Here is a 23,384-nt window from a genome sequence, read left to right as displayed (position 1 = left end):
AAAGATATTGAACAAAACCGGTCCTAGAACCAAACCTTGCTTTTTAACCTTTTAAACATGGTTTAGTTTTGGTCTCTTCTAGCCCAGGAAACTGCATCAGCACCTTTCCAGGAAGAGCCATATTTATAACTGTGTCTAACAGTTTTCCTTGAGGACAGGACTCTCAAGAAATAAACTTCCATAATATTTCAACTGTCAAGCACATGCTTTTATCAACAGAAGTTCATGGAATCTGAGATGCTTTACAAATGTCTTCATGTAGCTGAAGCTCGGTGTGACTTCTACACTATAAAAAAACCATCAGTTGTCTGCACCTCTCCAGTAAAATTACTGCTAAAACTATGTTTACAATCCAACCTGTTCTACCATATGGTAACAAAGTTAGGTTCAGTTTAGACATAAATCCTGGTTGTCACCTAGCAAACTACACCACAGTGAAATGTGCAAACCTGAGGTGCACTCTTACCAAATATAGACTAAGGCCTTGTCCACACTAGAACTTTACATCAAATTTAGCTGCATATAATCGATATTCTAAACAATGCATCCACACTACTAAACCTGTTGCATCAACTGTCAGGGCAGCTGAAGTAGGAGGAGTAACGCTATTCCCAACCTTGTATGGTTGAGTTTATGGTAGTGCAGACACAGCTGAAGTGATCACAGATTAGAGAGTGGAAAGAGGCACATACCAAACACAATAAACAAAGAGAAGAAACACTATGAAGCCAATGTGAGGGAGGAATTCTGAGATGAAACGTTTTCTATAATTGTATGAAAAGAGCAAAGAAATTGTTCACAATGTTAGGAATTAGAAGACTTTGAACAAAAAAGTTACAATGAAAAATTGTGCTTGATCATCAGAGAAAGGAACAAGAGTTGGCAGAAATGGTATTATGCTGCTTAGAATAATAGAATACTAGAATTGACAGGGACTTGAAAGATCGAGTCCAGTCCCTTGCCCTCACGGCAGGACCAGGCACCCACCTAGACCAGGGCTACTCAATTTTGGGAGCTCCAGGAGCCACAATGATACTCACAGCACAGGCCGAGGGCCGCAACTTAAGTGTGGTTGCATATACATGCAAATACATATGCAAATATTTGCAAATAGCTTATTTCACACTGACTAGCATAAATACAAAAAATAAGGCAAAACTACACAACACGCAGGCCCCATTTATGTCAGTTTTGTTGATTTTAATAAAATGCAATATTTACCCGATTTCTACCCATCATACAGCACTTTTAATGAGCAATGACAATCCAGTAATTCAACTACTAAAATACATATCAGAAAACCATTATATTGACTACTTTTTTATTTTGGCTTCCACCCACGGGCCATGTATTGAGCCCCACCAAAACCAAAACTGTACCGTGGGCCACAAACAAACAAACCTCTTGCACAATGCCGTTACGTCAATTACTTTTCAGGAAGAACAGCATTGCGCAAGAGGGTTTTTGTTGTGCAAGAAGGGGCAGTGTAGACAGCTCCTTCTGGCGCAAGAGCCTCTTCTGTAAAAATGACGGCTCATTAGGTATGCAAATGAGGCTCGGCAATATTCCACGCTTAGCCTCATTTGCATATTTCTGGAGCAAGAAGCCACAAGTGTAGACATAGCCATGAAGGGGAAACCCACCATGGGCCAGGAGCTTAATTACAAAGGAGAGCAAAACCCATTTTAAATGCACAGACATCAGATCCCATTTCCCAAACCATAAAACAATAAAACCTAGATTTATCTAAACTTTAGATTTATCTAAACTTTACCCTACTTACAGAAGAGTGAAGAGTCTATTCTTGGAGGGAGACATTCTGTCTGACTCCCTCAGTAGCTGGAGAGAAACTGCCCAGGGACAAAGGAGAGGGAAAAACCAAAAATTCCTTTGTCCCAGTTTGAAATACCTACCTACATTCCTATTGGCCAACTCTACCCCGGTTAGGTATAGTTAACCCTTTAGTTCCCAGGCTGTTGGCTAACCCTCATGATCATGATCAGAGTAGAGTGGAAGAATGACTTCTGTTGTCTTGCTCACAACACTCCTGTTAATGCATCCCAGAATGCATCCAAGAATCTCTGGCCCCTGGCTAAAATCCCCCCTGACCTCTGGTCAGACAGCCTGCCCACTGGGCGGGCACCCCCTGGCCTCTGGCCAAGTAGCCTTCTCCCAGCCTGCTCCTGCCCCTTGCCCAGGCAGCCTCCCCCCTGGCCAGACCTCGCACCCTCACCCCCTCTTTGCCCCACCTCCTGCCCAGATCTTACACTCCCATCCCTATCCCATTCACTGGTAGCCCTGTCCTACACACTTCATGCCTCATTTTTGGCCCCAACCCAGAGCCTCGGGGGGGGTCCCACAAAATCCTGCTTAACAACCTGCTGTTAGACTAGGAATTAGGATTGTCCTAGAGTCTAGGAATTAAAGATTAATATTTAATTAAAATTAATCTTTAATTAAAAATTAAGTCATAATGAAGCTTCCAGGAATCCATCTAATCAAAACTGGTAAGTCTATTAAGAATGGACATTAATAATAAACTGACAAGGTTAAAATCCAAATATTGTGTCTAATCATCACCTGATAGATTTTTTTTCCCTTGCACTTGAACTAGACAAGTATTGTCAGTATTGTCAATGAAGTCTCAAAGAAATGAACTAATATTTCTCTCAGTTAAACCCACTCACTCTCCAAAAAGGCAATGGTAACACAGATCTGCCTATGACAGAAAGCTCAAACTGACTTTTCACCAAATTGTGCTGAAAGGCTTTTAGAGAAATGTGCCAAAGGGGAGGAGCAGGGTCTGAGCTCTTTGCAATGCCCCCCTGGCTGTGGCACCGTGGGGTTGGACCCAGATTGCCCAGTCCAAAGGGTAGCCCTGTGTAGGCTTGGCTTCTCATCAGCCTTGCTCTGTGACTTGTGGAGATGTTAAATATCAGTTAATTGAATAGTTGAGTAACCTCATGAATTCTTATCAGTTAGTTGACTATTCTATAGTCCCCAGGGGTGGGGCTGGCAGCAGTGTGGGGTGCCAGGTGGGAGCTAGTCCGTGAGGGGAGCCAGTTTAAAAACCAGTCCCTCTTGCAACCAGCCCCGGCTGCTTGTTGCTCTGTGCTGCTGCCTCTGATAAAGAGTCAGCGGTGTGGGGTGGCAGCAGCCCCTGTTTGAGGGGGCGGGTCTGAGCTCCCAGACCCAGTGCAAACCAGAATTGAGCTAGGCTTCCTGCCTGCCCGGCTCCTAATACACTTTAAATGCAGAGCCACAGTGGGGATAGGTCCTGGATCCGGTGTGAGCCAGAACTGAGCTGGGCTGCTGGACAGCTTGCTAAAAAATTTACTGTTTGGAGGGAAGGGAAATGCGTGTAGTCTATAGCATTAACCTATAAGCTTTTGCTTATCCGTTAATCAGTTAATCAACGACACTATTACATCTCTAGTGACTTGTCACATTAGTGGTAGCTCAGGGGTTGGCAACCTATGGCTCACTAGGGAGCCTTCTGGAGCTACAACTCAGCCTCCCCCTTGCTCTCCCCACAGCAGGGAGCCAGCGTTGGCTCTACAGCCTTACTGTCCCCTGCAAGATTGGAGCGTCAGAGCCAGTTTCCTGCTGGGGTGGGGTGGGGTTGGGGTTAGAGTTGGGGGGGCAGAAAGCCCCAGATGAAATCTGCAAGGAACAAGCAAAGCTAAACATGGATCAGAGCGACAGTGTTTTCCTTCCCTCTGCGTGGGGGAAACCAGGAACCAAAAATAGCTCCCTGCTTACTGCCATTTCCTTCCCAGGGGAGACACTTCCTGCAGACCTCCCCTGCAGTCCTTCCTGGAAGCTTCCTGTCAGCGAGAGGGAGCAGCAGGTGTGTTACATGGTGTCTGCCGAGCAGCACGAAAACAAGTAAGTGCCCCCCATCCCCTCATGCCCAGACCTGCACCTCTTTACTCACCCCCTCCCCCAGCCAGACAGCCTGCCCCAGGCCAGACAACCTGCCCCCCGGCTAAAATCCCTTCTGCCCTCTGCCCCCTGACCAGACACTCCCTACCTCTTGGCCAAAATCCCCCCTGCCCTTTGGCCAAACAGCCTCTGCCCTCTTCCCTCTGGCCATGCACCCTCTGGCCCCTGGCTAGGTAGCACCACACCTGACACCGGGCTCCCCACAGTGTTTCAAAGTGGCAGCACCGCACAAGCCCGGCTTCAGCTAGGGAGTCCCCAGCTGATCCTGAGTGCCACACAGCACTGCCTCTTTGAAACGCTGTGAGAAGCCTGACGCTGGGCTCTCCACGGCGTTTCAAAGCAGCACCACCCATGTTGCCCGGGTCAGTGGGGGAGTCCCCAGCTAACCCCGGGGACTTTCACCTTTGAACAGCCACTAGGGCTGTTGCTACACTTCAAAGGCCCTATCGAATAGTCAATGAAAAATGTATTGAATATTCAATTAGTTAATGACTTGATATTTAACATCCCTACTCAAAAGGGATTAGGGCTCTGGCTGCCAGTGCTGCTGCAGTAGCAACAATGTCAGCCAGAGCTCTGGGCCCTTTAAATTGCCTCCAGAGCACTGCACAGCATGCTTCAGGTGCCTCTGAGGGCTGGATGGAGAGTGGCACACTCTGGGTGGCATGAAAGGCTGGATGCCTCTGGCTCACCCCTTCCACCTGAGGCCCTGTTCTTCTGGGAGTACGGAGCCGGTCTTCCCCACATACCTTGCTTAGGGGACCCTGGAAGGTGTCGGCAGCCTTGACTTTGGTTCTCCCCAATCCACCTCCCCAAGCAAGAAGCAGTAGCATTGTCTACACAGGTTCTTAGGTCATCTTAATTATGCTGCACAGGCTATGGATTTTTCATACCCCTTATAACAGCTCAAGTTCCTTGTTTAAATCGAGGTATGCCCATTGAAAAGGGGGTCCAATTATGTTTGTTAGATGTGATAACCATTTTGTTTGATTATCACTACAAAAGTCCGCCATGTTGTGCAAGATTCTTTTTCCTCTCAGAGGAGAAAAAAGGCAGGAAGGCCAGAAAGAGAAGGAAAGGCAAAGCAGGAGTTGCTAGGAAACGGAAATGCATATAAGGGGACTCTTTCTCTCACTCAGGGTTTTTCTAGATTGTTTCTCAGAGGAAGTGGGCTCACGGTAGCTAACTCCTTGAGGCAAACTGTCTTTCTCTCTTTATGGTAGCTGTCAGCCTGAAGCAGCTGCTCATTAGTTGAAGTGGAACATCTCGTTGTTATTTTACCAGGAACACACTCACACTTGCAGATTTATTCTGGTTAGGTAGGAGTCACCCGCACATAGGGCAGCTCAAAGGGGGAATCCTGATCCACCACTGTTCCAGTAAACCTCAGTATCATCGTCCCAGAGGAGGTGGTGATCACTGGCAGTCCACGACACCAACATCCATGAGGCAAAGTAGAAATTTTTAATCATTTCTCCATTTACCTACCTGTGTGTTTGATGAGGGACAGTTTTATCTCTCCGTTTTCATCCTCCCTTCCCTTTCTGCCTCGGTTCCTTGTATTCGTCCATCCCCTTCCTCCTAGTAAATAAAGAGATGTTGTTTCAACATCTGATGTGGCTTATTTTGTTTACTAGGTCGGCTCTGAGAGATGGGCTAAAAGAGGGAACCTTAGAAGGAGGCTGTAAAACTTGACAGTCTTCTGATCTGAGCCTTGACCTCAACCTTTACACCCTGACTGATGGAGTTATGTGGACCTAATTTTTAGTGTAGACTAGGCCTCCATTTGGATCTATGGCCATGTGTACACTTGCACTTTTAACAGCGCATTTTTTGTGCCTCAGAAGAAGAAAAACAGACCCCCAAGTGACATGTTTTGCCAGCATAAGTGCTCATGTGCACAGTGGGAAATGCTCTCCCATCAGTATAAGTACTGACCCTCATTGTGCTGGTTTTATTATGTCAACAGGAGAACTCTTTCCTGTCAGAGTAATGTGGGAAACATGACTTTTTGTACAGCTGTACCATTGCAAGTTTGTAAGTGTAGACATGGCTTAAGACATTGTTAACTGAGATTTTATTAATTAAGTGGAATGCCTTCTAGACAAATGAAAACTACAACATCAATATATGTGTTACTCAAAAATTAAACTATAGATCTAGTACAGAGTCTTTTTGTGGATAAAGCCTTTCCTGAGGTAAATCATTTTTTGAATGAGTTCTGAAATTATGGATCTCTGGCTTATTCTGTATAGAACACCAGAAGGGAACAGAGTTCCCTAACCAAATAGATGATGTTACTCATTCAGTTATTATGAATATGGGGAGAACTGCTTTATTGCTCATATAATACTTCATTGTCACATATCGGCTTGAGCATGTGATTGTATTGTCTTTTTTGGCTTTCAAAATGCTTGTCTGTGCTAATGGAGAGTCTCAGCTCAGGTGCTAGAAATTTGGAGGTTTGAAGCTGAAAGATCAGGATTTGGGGATTTTATTTGACACCACAATATACAGCCTACAAGCATAGGTGGCTGACTGCTTTACTAAATTTGTTACATAGTTTCCAGTGAATATTTATGATAATACCTCATATTCTGTCTCACTTATTACCTGAGGATTTCATATATAATATGTATAAATCCAGTGATACACAGTCTTCTTTCCCTGGGTGTTCAGTCGCAGTAAAGCAGTGTCCCTAGCAATCACACCTCACGTGACAACACTTTCAGAAACACTTTCCAAACAAACAGACAAGTCCAAACAAACAGATCCTCTATCCTAGTGGTAATATTTTGCACTGCCATGTAGTAGATACTTATGTAACAGTCCTGTGTGTAGTACAAATAATTAGGTCAGTAGAAGTGCTCTATGTAGCTCAGAAGTTAGTTTTTTTCGCCAACAGAAGTTGATTCAATGTAAGATATTACCTCACCTACTTTGGGTCTCTAGATCAGTACACTGTGTGGGTTGGAGTTCTATTGCCATTCTCCCACTTCCGTAGTCAGAAAGGTCTCTGGCTGGAGTGGCAGCATGCTCAATTCAAGAGGAAAGGAACAGGGATAGCAAGAGAATCAGGATTTCTCTCTTAGTCAATGAGGGGAGAGTTTGTGGGCTCAAAAAACCCATATTTAGTCGGAATCCTTGAAAATCTTAAAGCCTGCTAATCTGTTCTGTTTTTTACACTACAGTAGTGATATTGACAGCATGCCATGCATCACAGGTTAAACTCTGCAACAAGTTTTTGTGATTAGAGTTCCAATCTTACAATTGGTAGGAAGGCTCCCATACCTCCATAGATCCCCATTGAAATTAATAAGGTTTGTATAGGCACAGGAGTTAGACCAGGGGTTCCCAAACTTTTTGACACAGGAACCAGTAAATCCATTTATGAGCTTTCGGAGGACCGGTAACATTCATTTGCATATTTGCATATTCATTAAGCAAATTGCAAATATGGTGGTTTTGGTCCTCCCAAAGCCCCCAGAGCCAGCTTTAGCAAAACTTTTGATATGGCCATCCACAATATTCTTACCAGAAAGTTAAGGGAATATAGATTGGAAAAATGGACTGTAATCCAATAAAACCCTGCACCACCACATCATGTACTGAAAAGGGGCTCATTTATTTTCAGAAAGTTGACACCATCTTTGGAATTTTTTATCCATATTCTCATTCCGGATGGTGAATGCACCAGGTTCTCTCCATTCTGACACATTGTAGTGCCTTTAAACCTCACTGTCAGCAGTGGGGATATTTAAAAGGCATTGCTTTTAAATTTTATTTAGGATCTGCGTGCGCCCTGAACTGTTCTGCTCACCGCTGGCCGATTCTCCCTCTCCCCCCCCCACCAGCCCGGCTGTCCCTGCCAGCCGATTCTCTCCCGATCTCTCCTGGCAAGCCCTGCTGCCCCCACAAGCTGGTTCCCCCCCCCCTCCACCCCATGATCTCCCCTGGCCCAGCCAGTTCCCCAGCCAACCTCACTGCCCCCGCAAGCCAGTTCCCACCCCTGCGATCTCCCCTGGCCAGCCCCACTGCCCCCACCCACCAACCCTGCTTCCGCCAGCCAGTTCCCCAGCCAGCCTCACTGCCCCTGCAAGCCAGTTCCCACCCCTGCGATCTCCCCGGCCAGCCCCACTGCTCCCACCCTCCTGGCTAGCCCTGCTTCTGCCAACCGGTTCTCCCCCAGCCCCCCTCTCCCGCGCGATCTCCCCTGGCCAGCCCCACTGCTCCCGCCCCCCGGCCAGTCCTGCTTCTGCCAGCCAGTCCCCCCGCGATCTCCCCTGGCCAGCCCCACTGCCTCCCTCCTCCCCCTGGCCAGCCCTGCCCCGTGATCTCCCCCAGCCAGCTTCACTGTCCGCACTAGGCAGTTCCCACCCTTGCAATCTCCCCTGGCCAGCCCTGCTTCTGCTAGCTGGTTCCCCTCCCTGTCTCCCCCGGGCACCTCCACTGCCTGTGGCCCATATCCAACCCCTCCTCCCCCCTCCACAGCCAGCAATAAGAGCTCGCCTAGTAACCCTCAATATGCGTCTGCCGGGAGCCTGAAACATACTGCTGCATCCACCCAGCCCGGCTGAGGGCTTGGGGAACCCAGCACTGCACGGACAGTCCGGGAGCCCGGAACACACTGGCAGCCATGCTGAGGCCTGGTATTTTTTTTCCCGCTGCCCAGTACCGGGCTGCGCCCCATAGTTTGGAAAATGCTGAATTAGACTATTCATCAGAATCTCATTGCCAAATGAAGACCTTAATTCTTTACTCCTCATTTTTCTTTAAAGGACATTACATTTTACCTATGAGCGTACACAGTTCCATCATATTCAGTTTTGGTCTTGTAGATGGATTTGAACCAGGGATGAACTTTGTTTAGTTCTACATACTTTCAGTATCTAGTCTTACATATTTCTATACATGTGATAAGTCCCATTTAAATTAACATCACCACCTTCGTAATGTATACTACTCCAAAATGCATATTTTTGTCTGGTCTGTCCATCAATTTGGATACAAAACAGTCACCCAAACCCAACTCTGTGTTAGCCTTCCTAGGGTACCTCTACACTGCAGCGCTATTTTGGGATACTTCTGGTATCCCGAAATAGCGTATTCTGCGTCTTAACAGCGTGCCCATTATTTTGAAATAGCTTTTCCAATGTCCCTGTAAACCTCATTCCATGAGAATTAAGGGACGTTTTGGAATAGTGGTTTATTTTGAAATTGGGTGTTGTGTAGACACACTCGAAATAAGCTGTGCAATTGTGTAGTTTATTTCAAGCTAAGGGTGCAGTGTAGACACTCCCCTACAGCGGGTCTTTTATTCCCCTGTTACACAAAGATAGGATATATGAAAAGTAACAAAAAGTAAAGTTCTGACCTGGATTGATACTGAAGTTCCTTCACTCCCTAGTTGCTTAAGTTTTACAGTTATCTTTAGCATCAGGGCAGACCAATCCTTTGATATTACTCAAAAAAGTTTTCTTTCCCGCTCTCTCTTGGGAACCTTGACGCTCTTATGGTTTGGTATCAGAGCCAATCACTAGCTGCTGCCAGTTGGATCAGCTGATATCCAAGAACACCTGCCTGCTGAGCTTCTGCTTAGGTCAAGGCTTGTTGTTCACTCATCCCACAAGCCCTTAAAGAGGCAAGCTACCCTGTTATATACCTGTATTTGTATGATTAAATAATTGATCTCCATTAGTATATTAAAAGAAATTTTATGTCAGCATATGGAAATAAATTTAGCTAATCCTTAATATAGATGTGTGTGTCCTTTATGGCATATCCGTCTGTAAACTAGTTAATGAATCTGACTTACTATTTTTAAAAATGTTTAATCTAACCAGCAGATGGAACTCTCAGATTCTTTGGAAAATAATAGCTAGAGCCCTGAGTGGATACAAAATTTGTATCTGCAAAAATAAGCCACAGATATCTGCATTGACATCCGTGGCTGCAGATACCCACGAATATAAAGCAGATATCCACAAATTTGCAGGGTTCTAGATACAAAATTTGTATCCACATCAGTATCCATAGCTGCAAAAATGAACTTTGGACAGTCACATCCACATTCTCAGATGCATATATCCACAGATATAAAGCAGATATTGGTGGATTTGCAGAGCTCTCATAATAGCGCTGGGTAAGTAAAGTTACAGGAACTGCCAAAATATTACCTGATGATTTTTTTTATTAATTCCCAGACAGAAGAAAGTCTAGGAGGTCTCCAAAATAAATAGCCAGAATAGTTACTGTGTAATAGATATTCCAAAATTCATTAACCTTATCATAGGTGATTTAAATGTACCTTTTCTGGAAAGTATTCTTGGAGAATCCTTGGAATTTGGAGGATCTTAGAAACTTTAAGATGCAAGTAGTACAATACATAGCGGAATGTTGGCTAGTCACCTACTGCCATCGTAATGCTTAGGGAGTAGATGCATCTAGAATCCAACATGTTCACCAGAATCCTAAGGAAATGCTGTGAACCAATGGAAGTGGGGCATGTTCATAATAGCTAGGAGGCAAGCAACTCAAGAGTGAATAGCACACAGAGGTTGCTACCATGGTAGGTGGTAAAAGTTTGTGGAGCCACTTCTAGTTTGGTCTTAATACACCTTTTAGCTTTTTTTAAAGAGATGGATGACTCAAATTCAGTATCTTTATCAGTGGTGTAGGAAAATCATAAAATCATTATTGCTAAAGTTTGTACATGACACAGATTAATGAAGTAGACAATTTTGTTGAACACAGGTCACTGATACAAGGAAATCTAGATCTTTTGAAAAACTGGGAACACCAGATAAGTGTGTTTTAATACAAATGCAAGGTCATATATTAGGAACAAGAATATAGGCCATATCTATGAGATGGGTGATTTAATCCTGCAAATCAGTGACTCTGAGAAGATTTTAGAGACCCTTGTAGGGATCCAACTGAATATGAACTTGTGGTGTAATGTTGTGCCTATAAAGACTAATATGATCTGTAAATGTAAACAGAGGGAATATTGAGTAGAATTTGGGAGTTCTACTTATATTTGCATGTGCATTTGTAGATAGCATTGGTTAGACTGGAATACTGTATCCAGCTCAGGGGTCAACACTTCTAGAAAATTGTGGAAACATTATAGAGGATTCTGAGAAGAGCTACAAGAATGATCTAAGGCCTTAAACAACTGCCTAAATAAATGTGTTATTGCCTTCAATAAATGTGTTATTAAATAGAAAAAGCTAAGAGAGGTCTTGATCATGAAATATAAACACTTATGTAGGGAGAAGATAGTTATCTGTCAGTAGAGAGCTTTTCAAATACCAAACAAAAACATAATAAGATTCAGTGGATGGAAGCTGACATTAGAAAAATTTAGATGCAACATTTTAGCAATAAGGAGACTTAACCATTTCAACTGCTTATCAAAGACTTTGGTAAATTCATCACCACTTGGAACGTTTATGTAGATTTTGGATGCCTTTCTGAAAGAAGTACTCTAGCTCAACCACAAATTTCTGGGTTTGATTGTGAGTCTCAAAGGGGTTACCATGTTAATCTGTAACTTTAAAAACAACAAATAATCCTGTGGCACCTAAGAGACTACCAAAAAATAGATATGATCATCAGATGAGCATTGGGATCATTCACTTACAAAGTAGGGAAGAATTATTTCTCCACTGCCGGAATTACTAGGTTAAATACTATAGTCTGAGGCCAGACAAGATGATCACAGTGTTCTTTTCTGGTTTTAAAATTTTAAAATATATAAACATTGCAAATAGTTGCCTAACTTATCCATATTCATGTTCCTTGAGCATTTAACCAGCCATTTCACATCTGCAGATGTCAGAAGTGCTCAGGGGCCTGTGCTAGAAGAGATAATCAGCTAGTTTTACAACCTGGTCAACAGAAACCTCAATACTTTCCTAAAAATCCTGCTGGAAGAGAGGATATGTCCCAGCTCTCTCCTCCGTGGTCTCAGCCTGAAGAAAGCAAAGTTTGTCTTCTGTCAGGTCTAATTCCTTAGAGTTCTCAGAGGGTAAGGAAGATATTTACTGGTGCATCAGTTTCCCAGGGCTCCTTGGCCTCTGATTCCTGGACAGTCCAGGGGAAGAAAATGTTGACTTGTGCCAAGACACAATCTTCTCCCATAAACTTCTCTAGGGATCAGTCTATGGACATGTTTCCCCTATTCTGATTCTTTAGGGAGCCAGTCTGGTATGGCTGCTCTCCTCAACACTAGATTCGAGCATTTACTGAATCTGAACAGCCTCCCTTTCACTGAGTTCTTCTGCAGCAGGACATAAAGCTAACTTCTAGGTCTTGCAGTGGGGACTGCTGTCTTTTTTTTTTTTAGTCTCAGAGGGTATGTCTACACTACCCTCCTAGTTCGAACCCTAGCTGACCCTGGGTTCTGTGCAGTCCTGCCCCTTTGAAATGCTGTGACAGTCTTTCAAAGGGTCAGAACCACACAGCTCATCCCGGGCTCCGCTCGCACTGCAGCTGCAGCGTTTCAAAGGGCTGCATGGAGCCTGGGGTTAGCTATGGCGGCATTTCAAAGGGGCAGCACAACACAGAGCCTGAGGTCAGCTGGAGTCTTATTATTGTTTAACCACGTGATTAATTGTGATTTTTTTATTCACTTGACAGTCCTACAAATTACAGATATGGTGTATACAGCCTGCTCCAGAACATTGTAGTAAAAATATTAGAAAAGAAACTACATAGAAACTACGTAGAGTCCCCAACACGGTGCCCGCGGGCGCCATGGCACCAGTGGGGGCATTTGCATGCACCCGCCAGGTGCTCGGGGCTGGCCTGGCCCCGGGCACATGGCGCACAGTGAGCGCCGGCCCTGGGCACGCGGCGCTTGGCGGGGGGAGCGCCGGCCCCGGGCGCGCGGCGCTTGGCGGGGGGAGCGCCGGCCCCGGGCACGCGGCGCTTGGCAGGGGGAGCGTCGGCCCCGGGCGCGCGGCGCTTGGTGGGGGGGAGCGTCGGCCCTGGGCGCGCGGCGCTTGGCGGGGGGAGCGCCGGCCCCGGGCGCGCGGCGCTTGAGGGTGGGGGCGCCGGCCCCGGGCGCGGGGCTATGGGGGGGCCCTGCCCTCGGGCATGCAGCTATGGGGGGGGCCGCCCCCGGGCGCGCAAGTGTCCCCGCCCCCTGGCGCCCGGCAGGCGAACGGCCACGCCCCCTGGCGCCCGACAATCTCAAAAGGTTGGGGACCACTGACGTAGAGATATGGGCCTCATAGACCTCTATTGTTTGCTATTGCATGATTTGTATGAAAAAACAGATCAGGTCTGTAAATGTAGAGTAAGGGCCTGATGCAACTTCAGTTGACATCAGGAGTTGGATTCATTTATCTGAGGGATGAACTAGTATCAATCTTTACGGTTACAGACACATAAACGTCCGGATGTTATACACATGAAAGGGCAGCAGGGTGTCTGGTATTTTGTTTTTTGTTTTTTGGTTTTTTTTGTATGAGGAAAGGTTATTTTGTTTTGTTGATTGGTTGCATAATTTTAAACAATGTGATTCAGTGAACAATACACAGAGAAACATTATAACCACAAACATCTTTTATGATTTTAAAGCAACTTGCCACTTGAAAATCAGTGCAGAATCAATATTTATTTTCATTTACAAAATGTAAATAGTCTTCACAGCCCTTAATAATGCTAATAAAACAGTTATTGACATACAATACAAATATGTAATATTGGGAAACTGGAAATGCAAAGGTTGAATGATCCATCAGTAACTTGGTACTTGTTGGGAAAGGAAAACAGATGCAACATAATTCTTCTCCATAAGATTTCTTTCTGGGCTTGAAGTTTAAGCTCTTTTAAAGAATCTCTTGGCTTCAACTCCTTCATATATATAAGTCTAAAAGAGATTAATGAAGAGGAAAAGGCTTTTATCACTGACCATTTCCACTGAGATTTATTTTACAGATCCCATTCACAAAGTACTTATTATCCATCACAAGTTTACAACCTAAGGTCTCAGTCCAACTACCACTACATCAGTAACCCTCACTCATATGAGTAGTTCTATCAAAATCAATGAGAAAGATTAAACTCAGGACTGTGGATTTTTAAAATCTTATACTCCCAGATCTATACTCCCTTACTTAGGCCTGATCTAAACTAAAAGTTAGGTTCTCAAGGTTATGTTGCTTAAGAATGTTAAAGATCAACAGGTCTGAGCAATATAGGTAAACTGATTTAACTCCTAGCATAAACAGAGCGAGGTCAACAGAAGAGTTCTTCTATCAACCTCAATACCGCCTTTCAGGCTATGTCTAGACTTCATCATTTTTGCGGAAGAGGAAATGCAAATAAAGCGCTCGCCATCATTTCTCACGCTCACATTTGCATAGTCTCTTCTGGTCCTTTTTGTGGAAGAAGTTTTTGCGGAAAAAAACACAGTATACATGGGGCCATTTTTCACAAAAAAAACCTTTTGCGCAAGATCCTTATTCCTAAAAAAATGAGGTTTACAGGATCTTGTGCAAAAGGGTTTTTTGCGAAAAATGGCTCCGTCTACAAAGTTTTTTTCTGCAAAAACCTCTTCCGCAAAAAGGATCGGAAGATATTATGCAAATGAGAACGTGAGAAATGCTAATGAGCACTTCATTTGCGTTTCCTCTTCCGCAAAAACGATGCAGCCTAGATGTAGCCTCTGAGAAACAGATTATCTACATTGATCTATACTGCTGGTGTATACTGATGTGTTACAGTGGCACAGCTTCAGCACTGCAGCTATGCCATTGTCAGGTTCAAATGTGGACAAACCCTCAATATAGGCTTGAAGGTTAACGTGGAGTTCGTGCTTATAACATAGGAGCAGATCTCAAAATATCAGCGTTCAATGTGCAGCTCTGCCATAGACATCTTGTGTGATTTTTGGATGTCATTAAATAGAACAGTTTCTCAACTTCCTCTCTCTACCTCACAGAGGCATGTGAAGATCTATTCATTACTGGTTGTGAGGAACTCAAGGCTCTTCCCACATTAGGATCTATTAGCATCTAACAGACAAAACCGTGGTTTTCAAGCCTTTGGTCAGAATGAGCTTGGACCCAGCAGGAGGTTCCTTTAGACATAGCTCAGGCTTCACTCAGATAGCTGAAATGAATGCAAGTGGGCATGAAAACAGAAAGATTAGAGCAGGTCAGAAAAGTTCAGTATTTGAAAGTTGATGCTTTTTTCAATTTCAAATTTCAATTTCAAATGTTGACTAAAATGTAGGATTAAAAAAATAAATAATGAATATGCTTCCCAGTTTCATGCAGCTGTTCTAGAGGACTCAGTTCTTTATAGTTTGATACTGTGCATAAAGGGAAATGACTTTTTAGCTCACCTGAATCATTTCATCTCCTACAACTTCTCTGAAAGCTTTGAGCTCTTTCCCATTATCTTTCCGGTTGAATTTTCCTATAAGCTTATTTCCTTCCAGTGTCCAATTTCCCTGAAGCATAAAGAGAGAAAAAAATCCAAAGTATTTATGGCAGGCAATGTTGATACTGTATATGTACTGTCTGGCTTTTTTAAAAAAATGCCAAAGAGCAAAGAGGTAAATACCTATCAGGTTTGCATTCTGTCAGCAGCCCTGTAAAATGACAGGTACAGTAAAGAAGTACACACTTCTAATTTTGAATATACATATAAAACTACTTAGCTTGTCACTTTGACTATGTCACCTCTCCTTACATTTCTTCAGTGGCTCCCCCTTCTCCTTTACATCAAACATAAACTGCTTGTCTTCATTTTCAAGGCCCTTCACAGTCAATGTCCACTCTCTATATCATCATCTTAGTCACTGTCAAGCTGTCTGCGCTTGCCTCTCATCAACCCATGATGCAGCCTCCACTGCCTACTTGTTAAATTTCCAGACAAAGCTTGCACACATGGGATCCTATGTGCTATTCCTAAACCATCGCAAAACCACTTCATTATCCATCTTCAAATCCCTCCTCAAATTTGTTTTGCCTTATGGATACCTAAAGTGGTCAGGCTGCTAGACTGCTCAGACCACTGCCTATCATGCAGACCAATATTGTCTCATTGTTTTCTTGTATCTTCCCACTTCTCTGTATCCATCTGGTTTTTTTCTTGTATTGTTGTTATATTGTAAGCCTCCTTGGGCAAAGGACATGTTTTTGTTCTGCATTTTATACCCTTTGGCACAACAGGTTTGTGCTCCAGGACTACGGCTCCTAACTGCTACAGCACTATAAATAAAAAATATTTATTGGGTGGATATTATTCTTTTCACAGAGCTCAGGGCCCATCCACAATTAAATGAAAACATGAATCTCTGTCTCTTTCTCTGACATAGAAAGAATAGTTCCTCATAAATAACCAATTGCATTTCATTCTCTATCAGACCCTGCTATGGACTTTAATTCTCCCTACTTTTCATATGCCCGAGAGAGAAAATGCACTCAGAGGGTATGTCTACACTACCCCCCTAGTTTGAACTAGGGGGGGTAATGTAGTCATACGAAGTTGCAAATGAAGCCCGGGATTTGAATTTCCCGGGCTTCATTTGCATAAAGCCGGCCGGCGCCATTTTTAAATGCCGGCTAGTTCGGACTGCGTGCCGCGCGGCTACACGCGGCACAAATTAGCTAGTTCGGATTAGGCTTCCGAACTAGCTAGTCCTTGCCACGTGTAGCCGTGCGGCACGGGGTCCGAACTAGCCGGCATTTAAAAATGGCGCCGGCCGGCTTTATGCAAATGAAGCCCGGGAAATTCAAATCCCGGGCTTCATTTGCAACTCCGTATGACTACATTACCCCCCCTAGTTCGAACTAGGGGGTAGTGTAGACATACCCAGAGAGACAAAAACTCCTTGCTTCACCAGACCAGCTTGTATAGAACAAGTGAATATTCTATTATTCAGTCTTTTTAAACATTAGGCCAGATTCTGCTCTCTGCTATACGGGTTCACGTTCCCTAGACAGAGTCAAATTTAAAATTAAATCAGAATAAAACATCCCAGCAATAATCGTATTAAATACAGGCTTATCATATGAAAATGGATTTCTTACATTGAGTTCAGTCCCATCAGCCAGGCTATATTCAAAATTGACTCCCAGAGTGAATACTATTTCAATAGAGCGGAAAGTACTTGTTTCCTTGATAGTGAATTTCTCTCCCTCCTGCTGAATAATGATCTTCAGATTGTCGTGAGCTCCTAGCTTTCTCTTCATTACGTTAATACCTAAAAAAGCAATTGGACATCAAGCAACTTAAATTGCAGTATCAGATTTGTACCTTTTCCAGTGAATGTTTTGGGGCAAGTGAATGTAATAAGTTAGGGGCCTTATTAGAGCTCTCTGGTCCAAGTTTTTCACTTTTGTCTGTCATTGTATGTAGTCATTTTCACCTGGGCAAAGTTGGTCCAAGACACTGCCAAAAAGACTGTTTCCCACCCACTTTGTCTAGGCTTAAATGACTACACAAGATGTGAGGCAATGACGAATCAGTTCCTTTGTTGGACTTGTCATGTGTGCAGAACTTAATCTCTGCTTTTCTTTTCCTGTTTTAGCTCCAGGTTCCTCATCTTTCAGTCTTGTGCTTGTGTGTGCACTTTGAGTTGCATGGTTCAAACTTGTTATAGGCATAAGTGAGCCTAACTTTAGTGGGATTTGCTTCTTTAGTCTTGTGGCCAAAAAAAGCAGGAAAATTCTCACCCTCTCTTTTTTTCTTCAGAGCTCTTAAATTCATCAGAAATAAATTAGACACCAGAAAACATAAATGATTGCTTGATATATAATGTCTTCCCTATTTCCAAAACTGCAAATGAAAACTCTTTTTCACTCTTCCAGATGCTGAAGCCATCAGGCATAATTGGGAACATTTTCAAAAGCTTTTTCAAAAACATTTTCTAAAGTGAGGAGCACAGTTTTAGGCTCCTAAGTTACAGCTCTTTTCCAGTTGGTATGTTATTCACAGAACTTTACATTTCAATGAATATGTAGTTTTCTGAAATTACTAATTTCTGAATTACTGAATTTTTGCAGTAATCTACCTTGCTCTCTTTCTGAGATTATGGAAAAATCCTATAGAATTTAATGGGGATGGAAACAAATGCCGTTTATAGGAAACAAATAGGTTGTCTAGCAATTGGTCTAAAACTTGTAGATTTTAAGAGAGAATGATCTTTCCTTTTAAAATGTAATAGAAATCATATCCTTGCTATAGAATTATACAGAAAGAGTATAATTCTTCCAATTCTCTACAACTTTTCCATAATGAGGGAAAACCTCAGTGAAATGGGAAACATTTTCTCAGTTATGGCATTAAGAGAATTAATCGAGAGATCAGAATCTGCCCCTGTGTCACGATGAGGTTTCTGCAGTGAAAAAAAGTATTCTGTAAGAAAATATGAGGCAATCAACAGGATAACAGAAAGACAGTTAACAGAAGGAAGAGGGCAGCACTAGCATTTAGTGAGTGCTCTTAGGCAAGAACGAGGCACTGGAAAAGTAAAACTTACCCATCTGCTCCATGAACTTTTCATAGTTTTCACTTTTGTCTACCTTCCAGCTGCCATCTAATGCCATTTTTCTGACTGAAAGGGAAGTTTCCTTGAAGAAGCTTCTTGTCAACCTGAGATGTAGCTCAGCTTTGCAGAGGGAATTTATAATCTGGTTTATCTTCACAGAATGATGTGGCTGGCTAAAGCTCAAATCATCATGTGACCTCTTCAAGGTCAAGTTATTGGATATTCAGCTGACCTGTCTTTTCTCCTCCATCTTGTCAAACCCCCTTTCTCCCAAGTTATGAAATGCTTGAATACACTGTCTTAAAGATACAATAGTTGCTATGTAATGTCACATATACTATGAACAATGGTGGTGAAAAGTGGCAATTCACTGGAGCAACGATCTGACACTTTCAATATATGGCAGCTTTTGCTTCTGGGAATGTCTTTCTATTACTTGTTTAGCCAAACACAAAATTCAACTCAGCCTTGCAAAACTTCTTGTGATAGAAAACTGTTCTATTATATTGCAAGCAGGGGCTGAACTACTGCTTGTTATCAGCCAGCTAAAAGGAGAGAACAGCCCTGGGCAGTGGGTATGCTCATTCCATTTGTTTGGCTCTGCAAGATAATTAACTGTTAACTGTTGATATGTAAATATAGCTCATGCCAGGAGGGGGAAGGAATCCGAGGTGTGGCTATGTAAATCTAGTTCAGCCAGGGCTGATGGAAGATCAATGTTGGAGTGGAATGTGGTGTACTGTAAATAATTTGGGGCTGTTGTGGGGGTCACAAATCATGCTACCCCTAAATGTGGGAACTGTAAACCATGACACCAGTGCTTTCAGGAGAGACACCATCATTGTAAGAGGTCTCTGAGGAACAAGCCTCCCCACTTCCAGAGTTGAGTGGACTAAGCTGGGAAGAAGGGCTTGAGTCAGAAAAGTTTTTGCAGAAGAACTCTTCCACAAAAGAGTTTTTGTGTGAGAATGTGCCAGTGTAGATGTAGCCATAGGAAAAGGGGCAGGTTGGGCCAGTCTTACAGCTCACATCTGGATACCTTATTAAGTATGTATAAAGGACAGCAATCAAGTACCTATCTCACTGTGGACTTACACTCTATATGTCAGGAAAAATATTCTTCAAGGCTATGTCTAGACTGGCATGATTTTCCGGAAATGCTTTTAACGGAAAAGTTTTCTGTTAAAAGCATTTTTGGAAAAGAAAGAGCGTCTAGATTGGCACGGACGCTTTTCCGCAAAAGCACTTTTTGCAGAAAAGCGTCCGTGGCCAATCTAGATGCGCTTTTGTGCAAAAAAGCCCCGATCGCCATTTTCGCGATCGGAGCTTTTTTGCACAAAACAAATCTCAGCTGTTTACACTGACCCTTTTGTGCAAAAGTTTTGCGCAAAAGGGACTTTTGCCCGAATGGGAGCAGCATAGTATTTCCGCAAAAAGCACTGATTTCTTACAGTAGGAAGTCAGTGCTTTTGCGGAAATTCAAGCGGCCAGTGTAGACAGCTGGCAAGTTTTTCCGGAAAAGCGGCTGATTTTTCGGAAAAACTGGCCAGTCTAGACACAGCCCAAGACATTATGATAAGTTTACCAGCCATCCTGGACTTTCAAGATACTCTCTCTCTGAGCTATTTTATCTGTAAAGTGAGTGAATGGTAGTTGCCTTGATTACAGTGGGAGAATGAGGCTATGGCTAATAGAGGTTGTGAATAGCATAGAAACATTAACATGAATTAGTGGAAGAGCTCAGCACACATTCCTCTTTATTGTGAGTTGTTTCTACACACACACAAAATGTGTGTGGATGTGTTTGTCTAATGTGTGTCACGCAACATGCATGACATTTGACACATCTCTGAATGCGAGGAGGGAAAGGAACACTCATACTAAGCAAGAAAGTCACAACATTTTGGATCAAAGTTACTTTCCGGCTCAGGTGACTTGTGTCAGATGGCTGAGTATTAACTCCAGGACTAGCTAGATTGGACTTTGGCCGATACACTGCATGATTGATTTCTCCCTACACAGTGAATTATAACAGTGCCAGATGTCATTGCAATAGTTCAAGCTCCTCTACCTTTACAGAATGCAAGACAGAAGGTAAGTTTTCATTAAAAGTGTAACTTCAAAATCAATTAAGATAATTCTTTGGATGGTTATACCATATAAGGTAGAATGGCTGTTCCCTCCAACAAGTTTCTGTGTATTTATTTAGCTAACATACCAGAGAAGCAAAATAAAATAGCACAACTCACATAGTCCTTCTTTTACACTAAAAATAAAATGTAAACCACTTTGAGGAAAAGAAATACAAAATATGGAGCAAACCCACCCTATCCTATCTAGAAGGTTGGTGGGAGCTTAACATGCAAGTATCTATAGTAATGTCTACATGCATATTACTGTTACATAACACTCATGGAAAAGTTCCAAACAAATTTGCAGAAAGCAACAACACCAAAAAGCAGACACTTTTGGGATAGAAAATATTGTTTCCAGCACTGATCAATGCAACACTTTTTGCATGAAGGACAAAATTAAGACTGTACAGCTCATGAGTAAGTCAGTTAGTCTATTAGGTCTTAGCAGATGGAAATCAGTCTCCCCTTCTCCTCACCCCCCATGCTGGCTTTGTTGTGATGCCTGGAGCACTGGGGTTAGAGGCTTACTATTTTATGTGCTGTGTTTACAAGGCCTCAACAATGAATTACTCTTCTTTTGCAAGCAGATATACTAATTATCTTTTTATTATACTGGAATTTATCTTTGACTTACAAAGTTATCAGTCTCCCTATATGTCAAATGCTATAGGTTATGTTTATAGATGCTTCGTGTCCGGTTATAGTTCATAGAAGTTTAGTGATAATTAATAAATTATTAACTTTATTTTCTTCAGAGTTTTTGTGGTGGTGAGCATATTGCCACTGGCTAATGCAACTTCTGAATAATGTATATTTTCTATTCAACCCCAAAATATAGAAAGCTTCTGCAATGCTTCTTCTGCAATCTCAAATTCAAGTCCAACACAATACATCACTTCTTTATTGTTACCAACTAGCAAAATTGAAAATGTTCCATAGAAACAGTGGAAAGAAACCTTTAGTTTACATGATTTGGAAGCATATGAAGTCCAGCAAATAGGCATACTATTACCATTTCTTTGAGGCATTCTTGAGAGACACAGCCTACTTCTTGGTTACATCCTGCTGTGTGAAAAACAGCCCACTGATTTCACAGTGTCCCAGCCTCCCAAGGAAGTAAAATGTGAAGCTAAAACAAAGAAATGTTTGTTTTGCCATTTAGTACTTCTTTGTGCTGGATAAAGATGACTTCCTGCATTTTTAAAAGGTTTAATTACACTTATTTTTTTCACATCAGAGGTATCTGTCAGATTCCCCCTTTTCTTTTTCTTGCTAGAAGGACTTGTTGGTATCTTTGGAAGACCTAAATATTGATGTCACATGTGGTTGTAACTTGAGCTGCATCTAATAGAATTTCACTTTGACAAAAACCTGCACAAATCAGATCATGGAGCACTTGGCAGAATTGCTTGAGGGGCTGTACACTGAATTTGCTTCAATCCCATTTCTCCACTTTCCCAAGTAATCAATGGCAAAAATATATTTTAGGAAATATCGATCTGAGCATGATAAATATGCCATTGTTCAATTTTCGTTTTGTACATTATTGCTGCTTGACAGACCTACCTCATTACTATTAATCACAGCTCAGTCAGTAAAACATCACGGTAAGTGAATTATTAAGAAAGGGATAGAAAATAAGACCTAGAATATCTTACTGCCCCTGTATAAAACTATGGTACGCCCACATCTTGAATACTGTGTACAGATGTGCTCTCTTCACCTCAAAAAAGATATTTTGGCCTTGGAAAGGGTTCAGAAAAGGGCAACTAAAATGTGTGCCCAGAACTCCAGTTGAGGCCTAATCAGCACAAGTAGAGGGGAAGAATTACTTCTTGTTTCTTACTTACATTATTCCTGCTAATACACCCCATAATGGTGTATCATGCTCAGATCATTTTGAATTGTAACCCTGTCCTCTAACATATTTGCACCCCTCCCAGTATGGTATCAGTCTCAAATTTTGTAAGTGTACTCTATGCCATTGCCTTATAATTGATGAAAATATTTAACAGAGCCAGACCCAGAACTGATCCCTGCAAAGCCCTTCCAGCACGACTATGAACCATTGATAACTACTCTCTGGGGTTATGTCTACACTTGCCCCCTAGTTCGGACTAAGGAGGCAAATGAAGCATACCTAAGTTGCTAATGAAGCACAGGATTTAAATATCTCGCGCTTGATTAGCATATTTGCGGCCGGTCGCCATTTTAAAATGCCGGTCGCCCGATTTAACTTGCCGTGTGTAGACACGGTAGTCTGATCCAAAACCCTTCTCTTGAATTAACTGTTACTCCTCGTGCAAGTTAAATCGGGCGACCAGCATTTTAAAATGGCGACCAGCCGTGAATATGCTAATCAAGTGCGATATATTTAAATCCCGCACTTCATTAGCTACTTTTGTATGCTTCATTTGCCTCCCTAGTCCGAACTAGGGGGCAAGTGTAGACATACCCTTGGAATGGTTATCCAACCAGTTATGCATCCACCTAATAGTAACTCCATCTTGGTTGTAGTTCCCTAGTTTGTTAATGAGGTCATGTATCAAAAGCCTTACTAAAGCCTATACCACATCTACTATTTCCCCCACCCCCATCCACAAAGCTTGTTACCCTGTCAAAGAAAGCTATCAGTTTGGTTTGACATGATTTGTTCTTGACAAATCCATACTGACTATTTCTTATTTTATCTTCTAGATGTTTGCAAATTGATTCCTTAATTATTTGTTCTATTATTTCTCCTGGTGTTGATGTTAAGCTGACTCATCTGTAATTCCCTGGGTTGTGTTTAT

At 42.7% G+C, this 23,384-nt stretch overlaps 1 protein-coding gene across 1 annotated transcript; it reads right to left on the bottom strand.

The window, feature by feature from the left end:
* Positions 1 to 13,551: 13,551 nt before the first annotated feature.
* On the bottom strand, positions 13,552 to 18,641 carry FABP2 (fatty acid binding protein 2). Its single transcript, XM_006112602.5, has 4 exons — positions 18,449 to 18,641; positions 16,998 to 17,170; positions 15,305 to 15,412; positions 13,552 to 13,825 (listed from the first exon to the last, which is right to left on the bottom strand). Exons 1-4 carry the CDS (start codon positions 18,513 to 18,515, stop codon positions 13,775 to 13,777), a joined length of 399 nt encoding a protein of 132 aa, XP_006112664.2. The 5' UTR covers positions 18,516 to 18,641; the 3' UTR covers positions 13,552 to 13,774.
* Between the last annotated feature and the right edge of the window lie 4,743 nt (positions 18,642 to 23,384).

This window comes from Pelodiscus sinensis, chromosome 4 (assembly GCF_052426305.1).
Source record: "Pelodiscus sinensis isolate ZL-2025 chromosome 4, ASM5242630v1, whole genome shotgun sequence".
NCBI classification, from domain to species: Eukaryota; Metazoa; Chordata; order Testudines; family Trionychidae; genus Pelodiscus; species Pelodiscus sinensis.
The sequence above is the reverse complement of the archived record's forward strand: the minus strand, read 5'-3'. Positions and strand labels throughout refer to the sequence as shown.

Bases quoted from the DNA above. Each gene is read 5' to 3' on its own strand.
- FABP2 (XM_006112602.5), bottom strand. From the start codon at position 18,515: ATGGCATTAGATGGCAGCTGGAAGGTAGACAAAAGTGAAAACTATGAA. The intron at 15,413-16,997 runs GTAAGAAATCCA...TTTATGCTTCAG, and splicing joins CTGATGGGACTGAACTCAAT to GGAAATTGGACACTGGAAGG. The intron at 13,826-15,304 runs GTGAGCTAAAAA...AATCTCTTTTAG, and splicing joins TAGGAGATGAAATGATTCAG to ACTTATATATATGAAGGAGT.